This window comes from Bolinopsis microptera, chromosome 8, assembly GCF_026151205.1.
Source record: "Bolinopsis microptera isolate Bmic1 chromosome 8, MBARI_Bmic_1.0, whole genome shotgun sequence".
NCBI lineage: Eukaryota > Metazoa > Ctenophora > Tentaculata > Lobata > Bolinopsidae > Bolinopsis > Bolinopsis microptera.
Genome location: NC_087079.1, coordinates 8399104 through 8419330, shown reverse-complemented (window position 1 = coordinate 8419330; position 20227 = coordinate 8399104). Strand labels below are relative to the sequence as shown.

Below are 20227 nucleotides of genomic sequence, written 5' to 3'. Positions count from 1 at the left end.
GTAAAGTTGAACATACTTTTTCCAAGTACAATACATTTCAGTAATTTTATACACTTATACCTGGAGGGGGATATTTAAAACATATAAGTGATACGAAAGATTTTATTAGCAGGATCTTTCAAAATACTTGTGTAAATCGTCTTCAGCTTACAATATAATATACAAAATGTGAACTGAATTTTTCGATTTAAATTTCAACAACTCAACGCGATCGTCGCTATATATGTTACATTGTTTTGCAAGTTGTACAATACTACATAATATTGTCCAATCTCCATTAAAAATCTGAAATGAAACTGGGGAAACTGTATAACTAACTCTTATGCCGTTATTATTGTTATCCCCAGGTGCCTATTGCGAACTATGTTATGGGGATGCTATTTAACATCATTGCTATGCTCACTCCTATTCTAATGTGCTTGATAACTACAGTCAGATTCATAGGTATGTGTTTGTTCAATATATTTTATCACAATAGATTTTATCTTCTTCTTCGTAGGGGGCAGTGGTCTTTACTACTAAGGAATAGATCAAAACCACTATAAGATAGAGCATTGAAGCCCTGTGCTTACCCCGGTAAAGTTAATCTGTGAAGAAAGCAAGGTTAAGCCTTGTCCTCTCCACATTTGGTAAAACGTTTTGAGATTTTATCACTCTTAGATGTATTTTTCTCAGTTAAACCATTTGTTGTGCGGTCAACAAAATTTGGTTTAATCAAGTTCACACAGACTAATTGCCGGCTTCATACCACAATATCAAAAGTCGATAAATTGAATTAAGATTTAATAACGATCACTGGGTATGGGCTATTGATCATGATGGCATCCAATTACGTTTTACTCCCTTGACAATTAACACAATCTATATCTTTTGTCCGTACATTATCTTCATTCGTAACGCTAAAATTACCTACCGAATCTTCGAGAAGTTCAATACACAGTTTAGCAAACAGCTCAGTATCATGGACTAAACTGTTACATCAGTCTGTTACAACAGTCAGGTCAATTCTGAGAAAAGTTCGAAGGGCACAATTCAACATGTCCAAATTATCCAAACAGCTACAGCTCACCCTTTAACTGCACACTCTTCAGGGACATTCTTCCCGGAACTTTACAAGCGGCGAGCAACCCAACACACCCTAACAACACTCCAGGGTATGGGCTGGGTTCTGATCCTCTCTCTTAACATGTACATGGCTGTCAACTTCAGGTATTGTTCTGTCTGCTGAATTTTGGCCCAACAACACATTAGTGGTCAATATGTGTGTGTTTAATCATGATTTTTAAACTTATCGTGTAAGACCAATCACAATTTTGAAGATTAAACAAAGTAATTTGTTATTTATTCTCTATCTTACCATGACCATGGCTGTCAACTTCAGGTACAAGTACAATCGACCTTATCCTGATGTGTACCTATCCGGGCAGTTCGCCGAGCTTTACTACGGATACGTGTCTCTCCTGGTTTACTCTATGATAAGTATCCCCGTGATGAGCATTTCCATTGCTGTTAAGCTGATGGTTTTGAGGCAGAAGTCTGTGAGGAGGAGGAGAGGGTCAACACCAGCTGGAATCCATTATTGGGATATCCACAACAAGAAGATAAAAGCGACAGTAATGACGCTGGTATTTGCGTTTTTCTACGTCACATTTTACGGTTTCACAGCCCTTTACTACACTCTCCCCCTGCTGGGTTTGTGTAGCAAGGAGCTGGGAAAAAAGGGGGCGTTCTCTCTCCTGAACAGTAACTACTGGCTAGCTAAAGGAAACATCATGTGGGAGTACTACTTTCACTGGTGGCTGTACTACTCAGCATTTACCTGCTCCACTGTGAACTGTTTAGTGCACTTTGTGTGCAACAGTGCTGTTAAGAAGCACCTTGCTATGTTGAAGATCAGACTCAAGTCAAGGTTTGATTATTATGCGCAGTCTATTTCTACTGAGGGACAGTGCATGGCTGATCCGGTTGAATTGTTGGTTCAAGTGGCTGAGATTCAGAAAGAAAAAGCCAGGAATGGACATAGTTAGCTATGAAAGAATTATCAAGTCATTATTCGTAGATTAAACGAGTACTGCAAGGAGCCGGGAATAGCTGCTATTATTCCTCAACACATGGAAAGAATGCATTTTGATTTGTTATTATTATTATATTATTCAATCCATTTACGAAAATTCAAATACGTTTACATATTATTACGTATAATAATATATGCATTATATATTGACAGCACAACAAGATAGAGGCTTTCACTTATTTATAAATGAACCAATCTTTGTTTTATTTACTGTTTACTAATTAATAAGCTTTGGAAAACTGTCCGTCAGTCGGGACAAATGGCAGTAAATCAGATGCGTTCAGGAGAAAGAAAAGATTAGAAAAGAGAGAGGTAAATCGTAGAACATGGTAACGGCTGACCCAAGCAACAATTTCTGTGCTCTGTTAGTCTGTACAAGTTTGTTGAGAAACCATCCACCAAAGACCACCGGCTGGGACAAGCCCAACTATGATCACTTAAGCTTCAGGCCTGTTAAAAACAGATGTCCCGAGGCTGTCGGCACCAGACCCAATCAAATAGGGCTCAGTTTCCTTAGGGCCAAGGTTTATTATTGCATCCTTACTGGACAGAGTTAACTCATTCGAGTTGCCTCCGTGGCAAGGTGCGTAATTTTTGATCACTTGCTAAATTGTAGAACGGGGTACAATGGGTATAAATAAAATGTTTCCTTGTGTTTCAAATCTGAAAACGAAAAAGAATAATTTATTGTGTTAACATTCAATAGATAACAATAAGAAGTTTAGTTAGATCCTTATTGTTAAAAAACACACTACAATCGTACATTAAAAACTAGTTAAAGTTTACCTAGATCTATTTTATGTGACCATGTTGCGTCTTACTCTTCGACTACATCGATCAGTGCACCGACTACAGCTAGTTTATTAGATATAATTTAGATAATTACAAAATCACGTGACCATTGCATTGATCAGGCAATTAGTCGGGATGTTACTTTCATTTCAGTCTTACACTACTGAACACATAAGAGCATACAATATGAATTATGAAGGTACCACAGCAAAGATTCTTATTTCTGATAAGAGACACACTTATCTAACATGCATTCTAAAATATAAGATATCCTTCCAATCTGTGTTCACCTCACTTTAAATTTACTTCCTTATCTTTACTTGAAACTCTATAAATGCTTTTCATACAAAGTTACAACAAATTCTTCATGTTATGTATCCTGGGTTTGGACAGGACAATACCCGCTTAAAATATTTCCATCACGTTACATAATACACATTAAATGTAATAGATTCGTTGTGTTGTAATTATGTTATATCGCGTTATGTTTCTGATGAAAATATCTAGTGATTCCGAGTATCGCATTACATGTAGTAATGTTATACAGTTCTACCTTCGCATTGAACAGTTCTTTGTTTTAGCAGCGTATATACTTGTTATACACTGTTGTAGTTATTAGTTAATCTTACATTTTCATCAGACTTTGTTGACTACCGAACAGCCAATAGCCATGGTCCTTATCCTATACCTTCACGACATAAACTCCTTTTATTTTCTTCTCAAATTACTTAGCTGACTTAATCGTATTTTGAGTACCGCCTGTTGGAAATGATACTCTATGTAATATCACGTTACATTTCTTAAGAAATAATTCATTTCGCAGTAATTCTTATCATTTATAACGTGAATCATGATTCAGCTGCTGCCCGAAAATATTATTACAAGTTTACAAATTGAATTTGTTAGTCTCTTCCATAGTCATCTGACGGGCAAGTCTTTTGCAAGGCCTGAGCTGTGTTGTATATATTGTTTTCGCAGGACGAATTCGCTTAATTCGCTGTAACTGATCCGTTTTTTAAATATATTAGCATGAAAAGTTCAGAATCGTAATTTGACTTTATTCTGTCCGATAGATTTTGGATTTGGGCCCGACAACAAATTAGTGGCTAATATTATGTGTGTTTAATTTTCAAACTACAAATAGTGAATGTTCTTGAAAATTAAAGTTTTGTAATTTGCACTAACTCTCCTCATTATACACCTTATTTAGGATGTTACTCCTCCTCCTCGCTCTCATTCCCATCGCACACTCTGCTAACATATTCGCTGGTGCAATCCTCGACAAATCTCACCTCACCGCACTCTACGACGTAGCTGTAATCCTGGCAGACGCAGGTCACAACATAACCTTCCTTAACATGGTCTCCGGAGGAATGGACAAGGTAGCTCCACACCCTAACATCCACGGAGTTGATATAGTGGTGTGGGATGGCGTGGATAAGGACATGATGTGGGAGGTATGTGTGAAAAATGTTATCCAGGCGGAAAGTGATGATATGATTAAAGTGTTCGCTGCAGGTTGTTTCGAGGTTTGGGGTGAGGTTTTTAGGAGATCCGCTGGCGTTTTTACGGGGGAGGTAGTCAAGGAGATGTTTAGCAGGACTCAGTTTGATGTTGTTTTAGGAGAGAAGGTTATTTATTCTGGCTTGGCATTACTTGGTACAATAACTGAAGTTCCTGTTGTTGATTTTGAGCCCTGTTGCATGGTGCAGGGATCTTTAAAGATCAATAATCTCCCAATGCTATTAACTAGTTAGCCATCCATGATGAACAGTCGAGATTTTCATCGATCTCCCTCCTTCACGGAGCGACTATCTGGACTGTCCACCGCTTTTAAGATGTTCCCATTTATTCAAACAGGACAACGTATCCTCCAGCCCTTTTTGGAAAAATTCGGGTTCTCCGTTCAGGAAGTTACGGATTCAGTCAAATTATTCCTTACGAACGGTCACCCTGCCTTGACCTTCCCATTTCTTCGGCCTCCAAACAATATCCTTATTGGGTGTGCCAACCTATTGGGCAGTAAAAGCGCTCCTTTACAATTCTCGCCACAAATTTCTCAGTTTTTGAACGAATCAGTTGGGAAGGATGTTGTTTACGTTTCCTTTGGACCATATGTGAAGATGAGTGGAGTTTCCTGGTACTCGCAACTCGTAGAGATTCTTACCGAACTCGATCTCAGAGTCATAGTCAAGGTAGATAAGGAATTTGAGAAAGAGTTCCCCAAATCTGTCCTACCTCTGAACTGGGCGCCTCAAAAAGATCTCCTGAGATCGGGTAAAATAAAGCTCTTTATCAGCCACTGTGGTAACAACGGCAAAATGGAGACTATTTATTACAATGTTCCTGTACTGTGTATCCCTCAATTTGCTGATCAACCCGTAAACGCTGAGCTGGTCAAGGTGAAGGGATTCGGAGAGAGTTTGATGAAGGAGGATATCTCAGTTCGAGCTAAAGAAGTAATCGCGGCAATGATCGCTAACCACGGAACTTATCATAGGAATATGAAGAGAGCGTCTGATATAGTTGAGAATGAGCCGGGGAATGCGAGGGAGAATCTACTGTATTACGTGGAGCAAGTGGCTGAGATGGGGAATGTGGACTATTTGGTGAACAAAGTTGCAAGACAGCAGAGTACGGTGGAGATGTATAATCTGGATATCGTAGTTCCTGTGGTTGTGATTGTTATTGTTGTTGTGGGGTTCATTTTATATGTGCTGTTGAAGTTTTGTGTTTATTTTTCAAGAAAAGTTGGCATGGCCGGTTTCAGGAAGCTGAAGAATGAGTGAGTGATTATATTTCTAATTTTTGATGTTGAAATCGATTATGAGCATATTTTTATTTAAAAATATTCAACCAGTTGCTTTTTATCGGTGTGTAAATGTATGCTATTACCATTTTTCTTCAACCGTTATTTTGATGATTAACCTTATTTGGTATTTTCATTTTTATGAGACCCGTGGCCGCTTTTGTTTCAAATTTCCTGCTCCGATGAGGGGAGCAGAGCCACTCAGACATGGGCACCGCATTGTGTAAATTATTTAGCTACATCTTATGTTATGTAATATCTTTGCTGCAGGATTAGTAAATACCGCGTGTCATTCAGTTTATTTCTAATAATAGAAACAATTTTAAAAAACAATACATAAGATGATTAGTTACTCAGAGTGATTCGATTAGAAAACTAAATCTTCTAAAAAGCAAGATGAATACGTAAGTAACCTTGACGAGGTCCTGTTCAGAGTTGGTCCTGGAGTTGATTCCACTAGCTGACGGTGACACCTCCGGTGATAACCCTTCGGAGATACGCGCTAAAATACCTGGCATTTATCGTGGAAAATAAACTTCATTTTGTGAGATCGCGTGTGAGCCATGTACTCGGAACATTATGGGATAATCTTTGAAGAAAGTACTCAACGTGACCAAATTAGGAGATGAATATTCACATAATTAGATAATTAATTACCGTTCTTAAATTTTCCCTTGTGGTATCTGAACTTCAGTACCCCCTCTTGTTGATGTTCCCCAGTGTGAACATGACGCTTGAGCAGGAGTGTGCGCAGTTGCACTGCCACACTGCTCGTGATCAGAGCACGTGACACTAATCTGTCAAGCGTCATCTCTGGGGAAGCAATAATTAGCATAAATAATTAATTAATCCTTGATTTAATTAAATAATGATGACAAGCATGGATCACAGTTTTAAACAGTGTTAAACAGTGTTAAACAGTGTTAAACAGTGTTAAACAGTGTTAAACAGTTTAAAGCACAGTTCTAATTATTTAGTTATTACGTTCATCACATTATTATGAAATTACGATAGTGATGACGCACTGTAAAGTTGTACAGTTAAATAACATATAATGTTGACCGTGCGACTGAGTGTCAGTGAAGAACATTACTTGTAACAATTTCATCACTCACTTCACGCCTCTAAATACATTTTCTATGCAAATTAAACAATGGAGTTGAAGACGATATTATACACAATATGTATTTTGAAAGCTTCTGTTAATAAAACCTTTCGTATCATTATATGTTTCAAGAACCCCCTCCAAAAAGAGTAAAGGAATTAAAGTTCTGGCACATTATATAATATATTATAATGTTATATAATATAACATATTTTGTCAAGTTAAAAGTTTATATTATTGTCAAAAGGTTATACGCGTTGAGAGGCGTGAAGTCAGTGATAAAAATTGCCCCAAATTAAAGGTTTAAAAACAATTCTGCCAAAAACCCACCAATCACTGATTCGAGGTTAAATGCCTTCATTCCCAACAACACGGTTCCTTGAGAAATGCACTTCCTCAGTGATATTATAGACTGGAGTTTGAGTGTGGCTACGTGAGGTTTGCTCCATTTGTCGGCTCCTCTCTGGATGTCCTGAGAGAAGTGGGGAGTGGTCATCTTTTATCTTTTACTCTAAGCTTACGTTGAACTTGTTCAACAATAAAGTTTCAAGTCAACTCCTAATGCGTATATTAGGTACCAAACAATAAATAGGTATCAATAAGACATGAACGAATATAATACCCTTTCGCCTTTGGGGCATAATTGTCTGGGATCAGGTTCCGTCTTTTTTGTCAAAGTTTGGAGGGAATAAGACCGGCGGTCCGATGAAATTCTGTTATTTTGGCCGATGAAATTCTGTTATTTTGGCCGATGAAATTCTGTTATTTTGGCCGGTAGATTTTATAGCGATAAAGAAAATATTTATAATAATTATCCTTGAAAAATTAGAAATAATTGCCAGCAAAATATTTTGTAGTATTTTGCCCTTCTAAGAAGGGCAAATAACCTATTGAAGTCGAAATATGCAAACCAACTACCCAAGGCTACTTAGGAAAGTGAACCTACAAATAAAAGTATAAGCTTACCTGCTCGAATTTCATCCATCTTGCCTTTTCCTCCCAAACGTTTTCCCCTCGTTCGAAGACCAGTTCATCAAGCTCAGAAAATATCTGGTGGAAAGTGGGACCTAAATTTATCGACCCAGTCGTGGATTTAACGTACTGACTACATTAAAGATTTAATTATGTATGTTATGTGAATATAAAATAAGATAATAATTATATTACACGTCCCGGCACTGTTGTTTCTAACTGAACACTTTTGAACCCTTGTTTTTGCGGACAATTTCCATGAAGATTACATTAAATGTAGATGACGTCACAAATATCTGTCCATAATACAACTGTACACTATTATCTTCGTGCGTTTCTGTGTGTTTATCTGTCCATGCGTGTGTCTGTCAGTCATATTAATTATACCTGATGGACAGAAGGTGTGTCGGAGGTATTATATACCTGGTGGACAGAGTGGACTGTGTTCTGGTTCTTCTCTTCCACTTCCAATTCTCTATTCTTTACATACTCCACCGTTTCTATGTCCGGATCGGAACTTATCACTGCAAAGTTATATTTGGTTAGTTGTAAGATTAAGTCTTGGTTTATTTTAAGATTTAAACCTTCTAGAAAGTTATGTCTTGTACTTGCGGTTATTTTTATTTTAAAATTATTTTTGAGGGACCGGAAACCATGCTTGATAAAATTTGATCATGCGAGATAAAAGTAATATTGGCTGAAAGTACCGTCTTCAGAATTCTCCTCCGGAATAGAGGCCGGGATCGAGTCAATCGTCTTAACGCTGCTCTTTCGAAAATTTAGCTTCGAGCATTTTTCTGCGGAGGTGATCGCATGATCAGTATAAATTATGTTTTCACTAGATCGAGTAAATGATCATTAACTCTTTGAAAGCCTCACAGTCACTACTTTTTTTATTGAACATTTTTTTCGATACAGTATTGCAGGATGAAAAGTAGACCTTAGCGGCTTAGCTTCTACGTATTAAATTGTATCATAAACTAATTTATATACTATGCACCATTTCAAATTGATTTGGTGCCTTGGCTTGAGAATTGGCATGCAACTCCAGATACGAATGTGATTACAGACATAACAGTTGACTGGCTACTAGCCCTTAAAATCCTCACCATAAACACCACCACTAGTTATTCGCCACATGATTATTGCAAATCATCGGAGTCTTAACACCACGTCATATTTGCCATCAACAAACCAGGGGAATATGGGTCATAACAAGGTCTGGGTAGGACGACCCAGTCTTCCAAATCATCTACCTTGAATTTTAGAATAAAGAACTGTGAATCTGTGAACGGCAAATATTTAGCTGAAGTCTTGTTAAAATATCACGTGACTGATGTGAGATGTGATGGTGGTGGTTTGAGTGAATAAGTAATATAACATAATGTCTTGTTACAACTTTAAAAAACTGGTGTTGCAGGGTAATTGGTGTGCGAATATGGCCGTTTAACCTTTTTAATAGTAATCAGTTTAAATTAGCTGTTTAGTAGTACACTGGTATACTCTGGTATTCGAAACATTTAAATAGCTATTTAACTCTAGCATGTTCAAGAAAATATTATACTGACAAGGAAATATTAACAACAAACTATACTAAAAGAAATGCAGAAGCACAAAATAGCCCGATAAACGACTTACTATGTAAAATTAATTAGAAGATTATAATTCAACAAAATTATCACAACAAGAGCATCATGGAACGCCACGCACTTAGTCAACAGCAAACCTTCTAAACCTTCTAGTTCTAGACTTTCTTAAATAATAGATAAATAAATAATTCAGAAACACCCTGACAGGAACATAACAGAAATGATTTGATTACATATTGCATAAACATTAATCAGGTTCCTAAGAATAATGTTAAAAATAAATTGAACTACCACAATTATATTTATATTTGGAGCGATTTACATCTTAATTTGCATTTGTTCGTTAAGTTTCGTTGTAATATTATATATACTTAACTTATGAGGTTGAGGACTAGCTTGTCCCCGGAAATGTTTCCGGAAAATTTAGCAAGGTAAATCAAACTTGTGCTAGCAGGAATTTATTATGCCAATTTAGGTATCAAAAGGCGGAGTCTCATAAATTTTGAGTAATAGGCTTACAGAAATGAAATCTAGCAGTGAGAAATGAAGTAAGTTATTAAGAAAGGGGTTGTCTCCCTAATAAGCCGCCGATCAGGGGATATACTTCTCCAAATACGAACTCTCTGCTGTGCTGGCGCAATGGGGTGGTCAGAAGATGTGATGGCCCTGTCAAGTCTTGACGAAACTAAACATAGAACACATATCCATTGAGTCAAGGAATCAGTAAGCATCAGGATTTAACACACTCATAGGTTACCACGTCTCGTGTAAAACATAGGTCACATAGGTAGGTAGGGTTCTTATAGAATATAGGGTCGTTATTACAAATATCTATCAAAATATCTATAGAGCATTATATGAGGAAATGCCTATCCCCTTTGAGATTGTAAAAGATGTCAGAAACTTTAGTGAAAGAACTTTAGTGATGAAAAATAGAACAATAGCGGCAAACTATGGATCCAGAAAGGGTGTACTAGAGAAATGAGACTCTGGGAATTTTCGTAAACACACTTTCAAGAATTAAATCAAATAATAAATAAATAAGGTAATTATTGTAAAATATGCCCATATATGAATGAACTTAATCAAAAGAAATTCGATATTAGCTGCAAACATAATATAATTATAATAAAGATTACAATCAGCAAACTACGTTACGAAACTTGAACGGTTATACTGCAACACAAGAAATGTCCCGAACCCAAGGAACAATAAGTTACTTCCTAGATAGTAAACCCAATCAGTCCCCACCTCATAGGTCCTGAGTCAAGTTAGCGGAAGTTTATTTTTCCGGGAGTTTCCACAAAAATATTCACAATTGAGGTTTTAATCAAATCGGATACAAATTTTATGACTAAGTGGTATACCAAAAAAACAGAAAACGAGCACATACACACCCAATTATGTCAATTAGCCACCTTTGCTATTGAGTTATCGGTAAAAATTGTAAATCTTTAATTAGCAGCGTATAATATGTCCAGCAGCGCACCCTAGCTCGGCGCTCAAATATTTTACAATTCTTGACTGAGTTTTTAAAATTGGGATGGATCATGGTGACCGTAACAATTGTAAGGGTTGTAAAAACAAGCAAGTGTAGCGAACTTATTGCTACACTGTACAACAGCAGCTGTAGTCTGTAGCCACAGTTCCTTTTAAAAGAGATCATATACGTTTACAAACAAATAAAAGGCTCGGTTTCATGTATCATGAAGGCTTTGTGCATTACAAATTACAATACAACAATTGTATACAAAGGATGCCAAAACCACGTACGCCCTGTCGTAAGATGGCACCACTGACTAGTGACCACGCTTCAGCGTTTCATTGAGATGACAGAATTTCACTAACAAGTTATTATGATACTCACTGTCACAGTTGTTAAAATTTAAATACCATTCATTATGACAGAAAGAGAGAGAGAGAGAGAGAGAGAGAGAGAGAGAGAGAGAGAGAGAGAGAGAGAGAGAGAGAGAGAGAGAGAGAGAAAGAGAGAGAGGGAGAAAGAGAGGGAGAAAGAGAGGGAGAGAGAGGGAGGGAGGGAGGGAGGGAGGGAGGGAGGGAGGGAGGGAGGCAGGGAGGGAGGGAGGGAGGCAGGCAGGGAGGCAGGGAGGGAGGGAGGGAGGGAGGAAGGGAGGGAGGAAGGGAGGGAGGAGGGAGGGAGGGAGGGAGGGAGGGAGGGAGGGAGGGAGGGAGGGAGGGAGGGAGGGAGGGAGGGAGGGAGGGAGGGAGGGAGGGAGGGAGGCAGGGAGGCAGGGAGGGAGGCAGGGAGGCAGGGAGGGAGGCAGGGAGGGAGGAAGGGAGGGAGGGAGGGAGGGAGGGAGGGAGGGAGGGAGGGAGGGAGGGAGGGAGGGAGGGAGGGAGGGAGGGAGGGAGGGAGGGAGGGAGGGAGGGAGGGAGGGAGGGAGGGAGGGAGGGAGGGAGGGAGGGAGGGAGGGAGGGAGGGAGGAGAGAGAGAGAGAGAGAGAGAGAGAGAGAGAGAGAGAGAGAGAGAGAGAGAGAGAGAGAGAGAGAGAGAGAGAGAGAGAGAGAGAGAGAGAGAGAGAGAGAGAGAGAGAGAGAGAGAGAGAGACAGACAGAGAGAGAGACAGAACAGAGAGACAGAACAGAGAGAGAGACAGAGAGAGAGAGAGAGACAGAGAGAGAGACAGAGAGAGAGAGAGAGAGAGAGAGAGAGAGAGACAGAGAGAGAGAAACAGGGTTCCTTTCCTGGTTTCAGTATTATGTAATTTAATTTTCTGAGGGTATGTATAGTCTTTAAACTTCTTTGTTGGATATTCTTAGTGTGCACTCATATAACTACAATTCAACTACAGTCTACAAGGATAAATTACAGAATTTTATTCTAGAATATTCCAGAACTATTCTAGGATATTCCAGAACTATTCTAAAAAAGTGTGAATAATTAAGCACAAAGTTCTAGCACAGATAATGTTCATCACATCAATCTGAAGTACCAATAAAAAGCGAAGTTGCCCGTGTGTAATGAAATGAGGCCGGTGTGTAGCAGATATTCTGTGTTGGTTAAACTGTAACTGTAATATTATAAAAGAGTAAAGGTGACAACCGTTTTGATCATTAGTTCTTGAGATACCTTGTGCTGGTAGTCAACTAAAAAATACGTGAAAAACGGGGTTATTTCCAGTAATCTCAGGGGCAAATCTAAATTGAAAACAGTATGAATAGTATGAAGTGGAAGAAAATAAAATACCGGTAAACACTCAACACTGCTAAACTGCAAACCAATGAGTGACACGTTGGGTTCAGTAAAAATGTATTTAACCGAGAAACGAATCTTAACATGCTTAAACAGATAAGACATGCTTAAACAGATTATTATATTATCTAGAAAGAGGACTAGTGACCAGTCACGCACATACATATCCAGTTATTTACGATGATACCGAAATGGTAGGGCACTGCTCTGATATCATATAAAAACTGTACTGTCTTCTCATCAGCCCAACCTCAGATAGTGCCTGATCAAAATTTTATGCGTTTCCAGACGACCGAATAATTGCAAGAAAGGCTCGAGTTTCATAAAATTTACACTTCCAAACAATACACAATGGCTGACTTCCGGGTGACACTGGATGTTCTAATCAATAGAAAACACATGACTTTAAATACGTGTAATATAAGTATTATCTAGAGGTTAGTCATGACGCTAGGAGCGTAATTGGTTATGATTAGACAGGTGAAAAGTTAAGAAACCACCACATACCGATCGATTTCTTCCGCTTCTTTTTAAGTCTGCGTTGTTTAGGAGGAGGCTTTAAAAAGCGTAAACCAACACTGTCAGTGCTGCACTCGGAATCAACGATGCACTCAGTTTGGGAGTCTGTACGTTGTTGCGACAAAAACGGTACTTCACAATCAAATGCGACCTCGGCGCTTTTGTATTTGCCCGACTTTATATTATCGTCAATTGACAAGTCATCTGAAATACATATTGGTGTAAAGACAAATTGCAGCCACGACTACGGACTGAACATCCCGTAAACATAATAAAGGGATAATTTTGATAATTTGTCTTCATTACTCGACATTGTACATGATCATATTATTTAAGAATAAACCTACCAAAATACCGGAATGAGGTTAAATACCGGACCTAGACCTAGTTCCCAGAATGAGGTTAAATACCGGACCTACTTACCGGATATGGTTGAGATGGGTCTATTCGAAAAGCAGCTTTGTGAATTATTTATTTGTACCATATGCAGGTTCTTCAGGCATCATTCCACTGCAATGAAAAAGTTAATCTTCAGAATCGATAGTAATATCCTAAATTATAAATTTGATGTTCAAAGCGATATCAGTGGATTAATTTTGGTGAATGTCAAAATTGTTTTTGGAGGATTGAATCAAACCACGTGACTTGAATTCATGTAATTCCTTGATTTATCGAAAAATAGACAGCAAATCGTAAGTATACACTATACTGCTCTGTTTATATATAGCCACAACAAGTCATACTTTAAACGACAAATGTCCATTGTAACACTGCTTTCACTTTATAATTAACTAGAAAGCCCGTGGTCACAGGGAGGAAGTTACTAGTATTCTTTGGTAGTAAGTTTTTATCGCATCAAAAAATATCCGTCACAACCGAGTATACAGCCAATTAAAATGTTGCTCGCACTGATAACAACGTAATTACCACAAAACCGATCAAAACGTCGATGACAAATATTTGCACATGCACGTGTGCTTTTGAATACCGTTACCATGGTTATTATGCAGCTTCCTATTTCTCATAAAATATGCACGTTGGCGGTCGTACAGACAGACAAATATAATCTTTCGAATTATAAATAAGATTAGAAAGCCCGTGGTAACAGGGATGAAGCTAGTAGTTTTCTATTTCTTTGGCAGTCAGTTTTTATCGAATCAAAAAATATCCATCACAACCGAAGCTACAACAGATTAAGATGTAGCTCGCACTGTGTGTGTGATAACCCTCGTTACCATGGTTACTATGCAACTTCTATTTGTTTACCTAATTGGCACGTGGGCGGTCGTACAGACAGACAGAAATAATTCTTTGAATTATTATACGTAAGTAAGATTTTTATACTATACTGAAAAAAATTTTACACTGAATAGACATAATGATTCACGACCAACAATATTAACATCCAGTTATATTAGTACTGAACCTGATAACCAAGTTTTCTATAAAAACAAAAAACATCTTAAAATTGTATTATTAAGAAATCGGTCTCTGATTAAAAAACGTATAAAAATAAACATTCACTGCATATTGCACATATTCAAATTCAAATTGATTAAAAATTGGTTCTGAAAATTAACATTATCCCGTTAAAACTAGAAAATCATATCATCTGCTATAAAACAGGTAAATTCATAAATCAAACATAAAAATTACAATTGACATAGAAACAATCCCACACTATATCGATAATTATATCATGCAAATATAATAAAAGGGATAATCTGTTCGTCTATAATTTAGTCCTATCAAACATATCAACCCACACCGTAACAGTTCCATCCAAAGATCTCGAACCAGTAATAATCTTGTCATCTTCTGTAGTAATACCGCACGAAATGAGGTCCATATGAGCTTTATCAACACATCTTTCAAAAGACCTGGTCACCAAATTGTAGACAATCAAAGAACAGTTTCTGGTGGTTAACACCAGATGTTCCTCCCCATGCAGTATCATGTTGTAGAATGACTTTTGGTCACATTCCTCGATCGTGTTGTGAATGTCTAAATCTGTAAGATGGATAAACGAGTAGGATGAGAAGCAACGTATGGTATCCAGGGAAGCTTTGTCAATGCCGTATATATGCCCAAGCTCTTCACTAACCACAAACTTTGTCAAGGTGAAACCAGTTTCATGCAACGCAAAATCACTGGAGTCCGAACAAGCGGAGAATCCATTTCTAACTGATTGGAGTAAGTTGTTACCACTGACCTGAACTGTGAAGATGTAACTCTGGCAATCCTGGATGGATCGTGTCATGCTTTTTGTTTCAGTGGACCAAATAGAGGTGAGGCCATCCATACTTGTGATGAAACAGAATTCTCCGATTCTTTTCATACTCACTATGTGATCATTATGATTGAATAATGGCAAGGTTTGGTAGTTGTCAAATGAGTCACATTTCATTATATGAAGACTTCTGGACAGACTTCTATACTTCACAGCTATCCACAGGTTATCGTCAATCAGCAGAATTTCGTATAATGTCCAATTCTCATTATCAGGGAGCATCATCGAAATGTGATCTTCAACATCGAATGAGGACATGGAGACTTTGTGCAAACTGCAAGTTCGGGTGCCAATGTACATATACTGACTATCTGCAACTATCACTTCAATGGTTTCTTTTATCTTAGGGTTAGGACTGAACTTACAAAGAATATTGTCAAGTCCACAGTGCACATTAGAAAAAGTTGAAATGCTGCGATTGGATGAAGAGTTCATTTTCAGCTTTTTCTGATATGTCAGGAAACCAGAATGTTTAACTTTTTCAATAAAAAAGTTACTAGACGAAGCATCTGTTTCCACCACCTCTGACATGTCCAGTAACTCACCATACTTCAACTCATATTGATGTAGAGAGTCAAATATCAAGATTGCAGCCCTGGCATCAACTAAAATAGTATGATCTTTGGTCTTTTGGAAGCTATTTGTTGCACTTATCAGCTCTTCCAAGATTAAGCACCATCGAGTAGTATGTTTTATATTATATATTTCTTTAGGCTTCCTAGACCTTGACTGAAAGCTCATCTGGGAGCAGTTGATGATTTTGATATCTGTCATTTCATCAATGTTCATGAAATCACAAACTTGCTGAGTGACTGTGTCCACAAAATATAATTTAAAGATGGAACAGACTAAATGCATACCAGTATCACATTTGGTGTCCTGTTCAGAATATTTTACAAGCTTTTCTTTTTGACTGATGATAGGTAAATATATCCTTTTGTTAAGATATTTTCTGAGTCCACTCCATATTTCACAAAAGTTTTTCGCATCTTGTCCCAAAACTTGATCTGAATCAGATTTTAAGGCAGTGAAGATCTGTCGAGCAGTTCCATGGTTTCTAGTTATTCCCATCTCCAGCATCAATTCTGGAAATTCAAGATGGTTGTAATTTCGATCAGATAGTTTGCTTTTCATGTAGTTTTCAGGACCTAATTCCATAGTCAATGGAGCCCACACGGCTTGTTGCATGAAATTCTGTTTCATTATCTCACTGTACAGATTAGGAAAATTCTCTAATTTCCTGAGCAAATTCATGACTTCAACAGCAGGAAAATTTTTCACTCCAGCTTCAAATATCTTGTTGATCGACTGAAAAGCAAGAATTGGTTCTTCATTATTCAGAAGCAATAAAGCTCTTAGGTAGAGCAACGATGATTTATCTGACAGTCTGTCACTCGTTGTTAGTTTTAGCTCAACAGATTTCAAATTATCATCAATTGAAGGAGTAAATGTAATCAATTCATTGCAGCGTTTGTTTAACTTGATTTCGTTGAGAACATGTTCAATTGGCTTTTTCTTTAGTTCATCAAGTAAAGCAAAGTACTGTCTTTCCAAATATGGATTATTATACTTTATTCTCAAGTTTGACCTCATCATTGTATCCTTGAGGTGTGTTTGAAGTGGAGTCAATTGGTAGCCAGAATACTCCGTTAGTTTGTTAAGGCTCATCTTCTTCTTGGCACTCATTTGAAATGTTAGAAGGCCTTTATAAATATCAATCAAAACATATTGCAGTGCCAAAAATATTCTGACATTGAGGAGGAAATCAAACTCTTCTTTGGCCTCAGTGTATTCTTCTTCTCTGTCAAAGATGTTGCTTATAGTAGTGCAAAGAAAGTTGAAGGATTGTCCTGGCAATCGCTCCTTGAGTCTTGCTACAACTGTTAGATCAACATTGTGGCGTGTAGCTTCGCCACAGTAACTGATCGTTCCATTGTCGATGTCAATAAAAACAATTCTTCTTCCCTCATGGTCCTCCTCCAAAACACTTCTATCAGCTCCGAATATGAAATATCCCATTGCATCCAGCATGACATAAAGATTTTCAGTCAGCAAAGGGAAGTATGGAGCCAGCCATTCAAAGGGGAAAATGCAAGAAAGAAAACATTCCATAATAAGAACACGGGTTGAAGGGTCTTTGCTGACAAATACAAGTTGTTGCTCACTTATAATAGCAACAATTATTTCAACAATAGATTTGTGATCAAAGAACATGAATGGTAATGATAATGGGGCATCACTGAAACCAGCAACAACTTGACAATGAAGAACAAATGATTTGTCTTTGTATCCAAAACTTACATCCAGAGTACCTTTAGGTGGAACAAAAACTTTGGAAAGAATCACCAACAAGTGTTGAACTTCAGTCTCATTCAATTCATCATTCTTCAAGTGTGAGTTTAAGGATTGAAAAATGTCTCTCATCAATATGAAGCACTTGTGTGATGAGAAAAAACACAACTTAGTCATAGAAAACATACTGCCATCTGAACTTTTATCAGGAACATGAATCTTCACAGGAAAACAGAGGCAATACATGTACAGACGAGAGCCCGTTTCATCAGTAAACACTCCATATTCTATTTTGATGTCTGGCTTATTTGAAGAAAGTTGAACACCGTATGGAAAAAAAAATGCTGGTAAGCTTTTCAATGCAGACCATGATATGCTGTTTGATATACATAGGTCTGGATCATCCTGAAATTCCCTTACAATCTGCTCTGATGTGACTACAGATAATAATGCACCCGCACCAGGTTGAATCCCATTATCTACTTTTGATATGTCATCACCAGGCTGAATGCTTTTGTCCCATACTTTACTTCCAATAATTGCGCATACTTCACTAAGAGGGGCTATACATAGTTTGTTCCCATTTGACATAACACTAGAAAAGATAATGTTGAAATGATGAAGATTAATAGCCTAAAAATCGTCAGATGTCATTACATGGTACAGTCTATCAGTCAATGCCCAATATGATAATAATAATGATAAACATAGTAAGTCTTCTGTTATTGATAGCAGTGGCGTAACAAAGGGCCCAGCCAACCCCGCTGTGTAGGGGGCGCCATCTTAGGGGGTGCCAAATCGTCGTTTGAATGTGGGACAATTAAAAAAACTCAAGGCCTGAGGGGGGGGGTGGGTAAATGCTCAAAAATATTTACAAAAATATTATTCTTTAAATAAATTCATTTTTTATGACAAAAATTTTGCTGCCATTCACATATTTGTAACTGCTTTACTTTTTTTGATAAATGACGTTAACCGATTCATACAAAATTAACGAAACAACATTGAGGTTAATAAAATTGAGGTTAAGATGTTATTGCACTTCAAGATTTTTTGTTATTTTGGTCAGCAAATGATACGGGTATCGGCTTTACAAAATGACAATAAAAGAAGAAGGCTCTGCAAAAAAAAAGAAAAAGGGGGGACCCCCAACCCATGTAGCTGAGACACCTCACAGCAAGTAGACCAACGTGGCTCTTGCTTGTGAAAGGTGTGTCAACTACCCGCCGAGGCGGTGGGTTGGGAGTCCCCCCTGGGATCATTTCGTCCGTAAAATTTTACACAATATAAAAGCTACAATAAGGCTCTGCAATGCACAAAAATGAGTTTTGTTCGAATAGTCGTTCAGGGCCAGCTAGAGAACGGGTTGAAAAAGTCACGTGACAGTCGAGTGTAGAGTGATTAATCATCATCCTTCATGTTTTAGTATCCAGATAGGTAGTTTTACAAGTATATTCTTTTCCCGGGAGTTGGTTTGATTGAAAAACCTAAATTTGGCAATAAAAATTGTCATATTTGAAATCTTCTAAAAAAATGCCCTACAAAATAAAAATTTCGGCACGGCTGTCCATGTCATTTTTAACACATAACAGCAGCCTATAGAATTTGATTTCACCTAGGACAGCTTTAAATAAATATAATAGATTTAAGATTAGAATAGCTTTTACAGGAAAAATGATGATTTAAAAAATTGGGCAATTTGGCATGAAATTGGAAAATAGTGCTTTACAAAATGACAACCCAAAACGTTGTAGGTTTACAGCCTACCAGGATCGGACGCGCGCCGAGTTGGACTCTTGATCGACGGTCCTGGAACAAATATTTTACGAGTATCACCCGTTAACCCAAAACGGCATCACTTTGAATCCGGTTGGGGAAAAAGTTTCATTATTCTTTCACGTGTTTAACTGTTAGATATATATGTTGTAGCGCAATGCACTACTGGGTCGCGCGCGCGCGCATTAAATAATGCTTCTCGTATTAAATAATGCTTCTCGTATGCTTCTCGTATGCAGATCGGCGAGATGCGAAGGATTGACATGATCGTGAATCAAATATATATGTTGTTTATATTACATTGATACATGTTTCGGCGGCGCGCGCAGGGCGCGCGAAAAGTGGCATGCAATGCGTATGTCAAATATTACACTTGATTCACGATGTCAATCCTTCGCATCTCGCCGATCTGCATATAAGTTGCGAGAAGCATTATTGGATACGCGCGCGCGACCCAGTAGTGCATCGCGCTACAAATATTACACCAGTTTTGTTTTTACCAGAATATATTAAAAAAGGAATATTTTGTATGTGTATACTTAGAAAAAATTGAAAAAATGTCATTTTGTGAGGCAAAAAATCATTTTGTGAGGCAAAAAATCATTTTTTGTTTTCATACTTGAATACAGGTCACAGTATTTGGTTTTATTGGATATGTTCTATGCCTGGATAGATCACTTTTCCATTTTCAGTGTTTAGTTAACGTTTGACATATTTTAAAAGTTATTACTCTCTGCTTTCACAAAATAGAAGCTTTATTTTGTTGAGTTTTAAAATGTTTTTAAAACTTTTTGA

At 37.6% G+C, this 20227-nt stretch overlaps 3 protein-coding genes across 9 annotated transcripts in view; 1 reads left to right on the top strand and 2 right to left on the bottom strand.

Annotated features, from left to right (window-relative positions):
• The window catches only part of LOC134819558 (electroneutral sodium bicarbonate exchanger 1-like), a 33180-nt gene extending 19546 nt beyond the window's left edge, over positions 1-13634 (bottom strand). The window contains exons 1-8 of one of the 7 annotated variants that reach the window (XM_063829556.1): positions 13498-13634; positions 13063-13278; positions 8460-8549; positions 8176-8276; positions 7747-7830; positions 7111-7252; positions 6333-6488; positions 6089-6186 (exon numbers count right to left, since the gene is read on the bottom strand). In XM_063829556.1, the coding sequence (XP_063685626.1) occupies positions 6089-6186; positions 6333-6488; positions 7111-7252; positions 7747-7830; positions 8176-8276; positions 8460-8549; positions 13063-13278; positions 13498-13558 (948 nt within the window). In that variant the 5' untranslated portion in view covers positions 13559-13634. Of the gene's footprint in view, positions 1-6088; positions 6187-6332; positions 6489-7110; positions 7253-7746; positions 7831-8139; positions 8277-8459; positions 8550-8861; positions 9011-13062; positions 13279-13497 lie in introns of those variants that run through there. The other 6 variants (XM_063829557.1, XM_063829554.1, XM_063829555.1 and 3 more) reach the window with 6 other exon arrangements.
• Positions 4550-5734, top strand: LOC134819564 (2-hydroxyacylsphingosine 1-beta-galactosyltransferase-like). The gene has a single exon (XM_063829567.1). The coding sequence runs from the start codon at positions 4630-4632 to the stop codon at positions 5653-5655; it is 1026 nt and encodes a 341-aa protein (XP_063685637.1). The 5' UTR covers positions 4550-4629; the 3' UTR covers positions 5656-5734.
• An 85-nt stretch (positions 13635-13719) lies between the features above and the next one.
• On the bottom strand, positions 13720-18247 carry LOC134819882 (uncharacterized). The gene has a single exon (XM_063830035.1). It carries the CDS (start codon positions 18245-18247, stop codon positions 14807-14809), a length of 3441 nt encoding a protein of 1146 aa, XP_063686105.1. The 3' UTR covers positions 13720-14806.
• Between the last annotated feature and the right edge of the window lie 1980 nt (positions 18248-20227).

Excerpts from the sequence above, each read along its gene's own strand:
- LOC134819564 (XM_063829567.1), top strand. The coding sequence starts at position 4,630 with ATGATGAACAGTCGAGATTTTCATCGATCTCCCTCCTTCACGGAGCGA.
- LOC134819882 (XM_063830035.1), bottom strand. The coding sequence starts at position 18,247 with ATGTCAAATGGGAACAAACTATGTATAGCCCCTCTTAGTGAAGTATGC.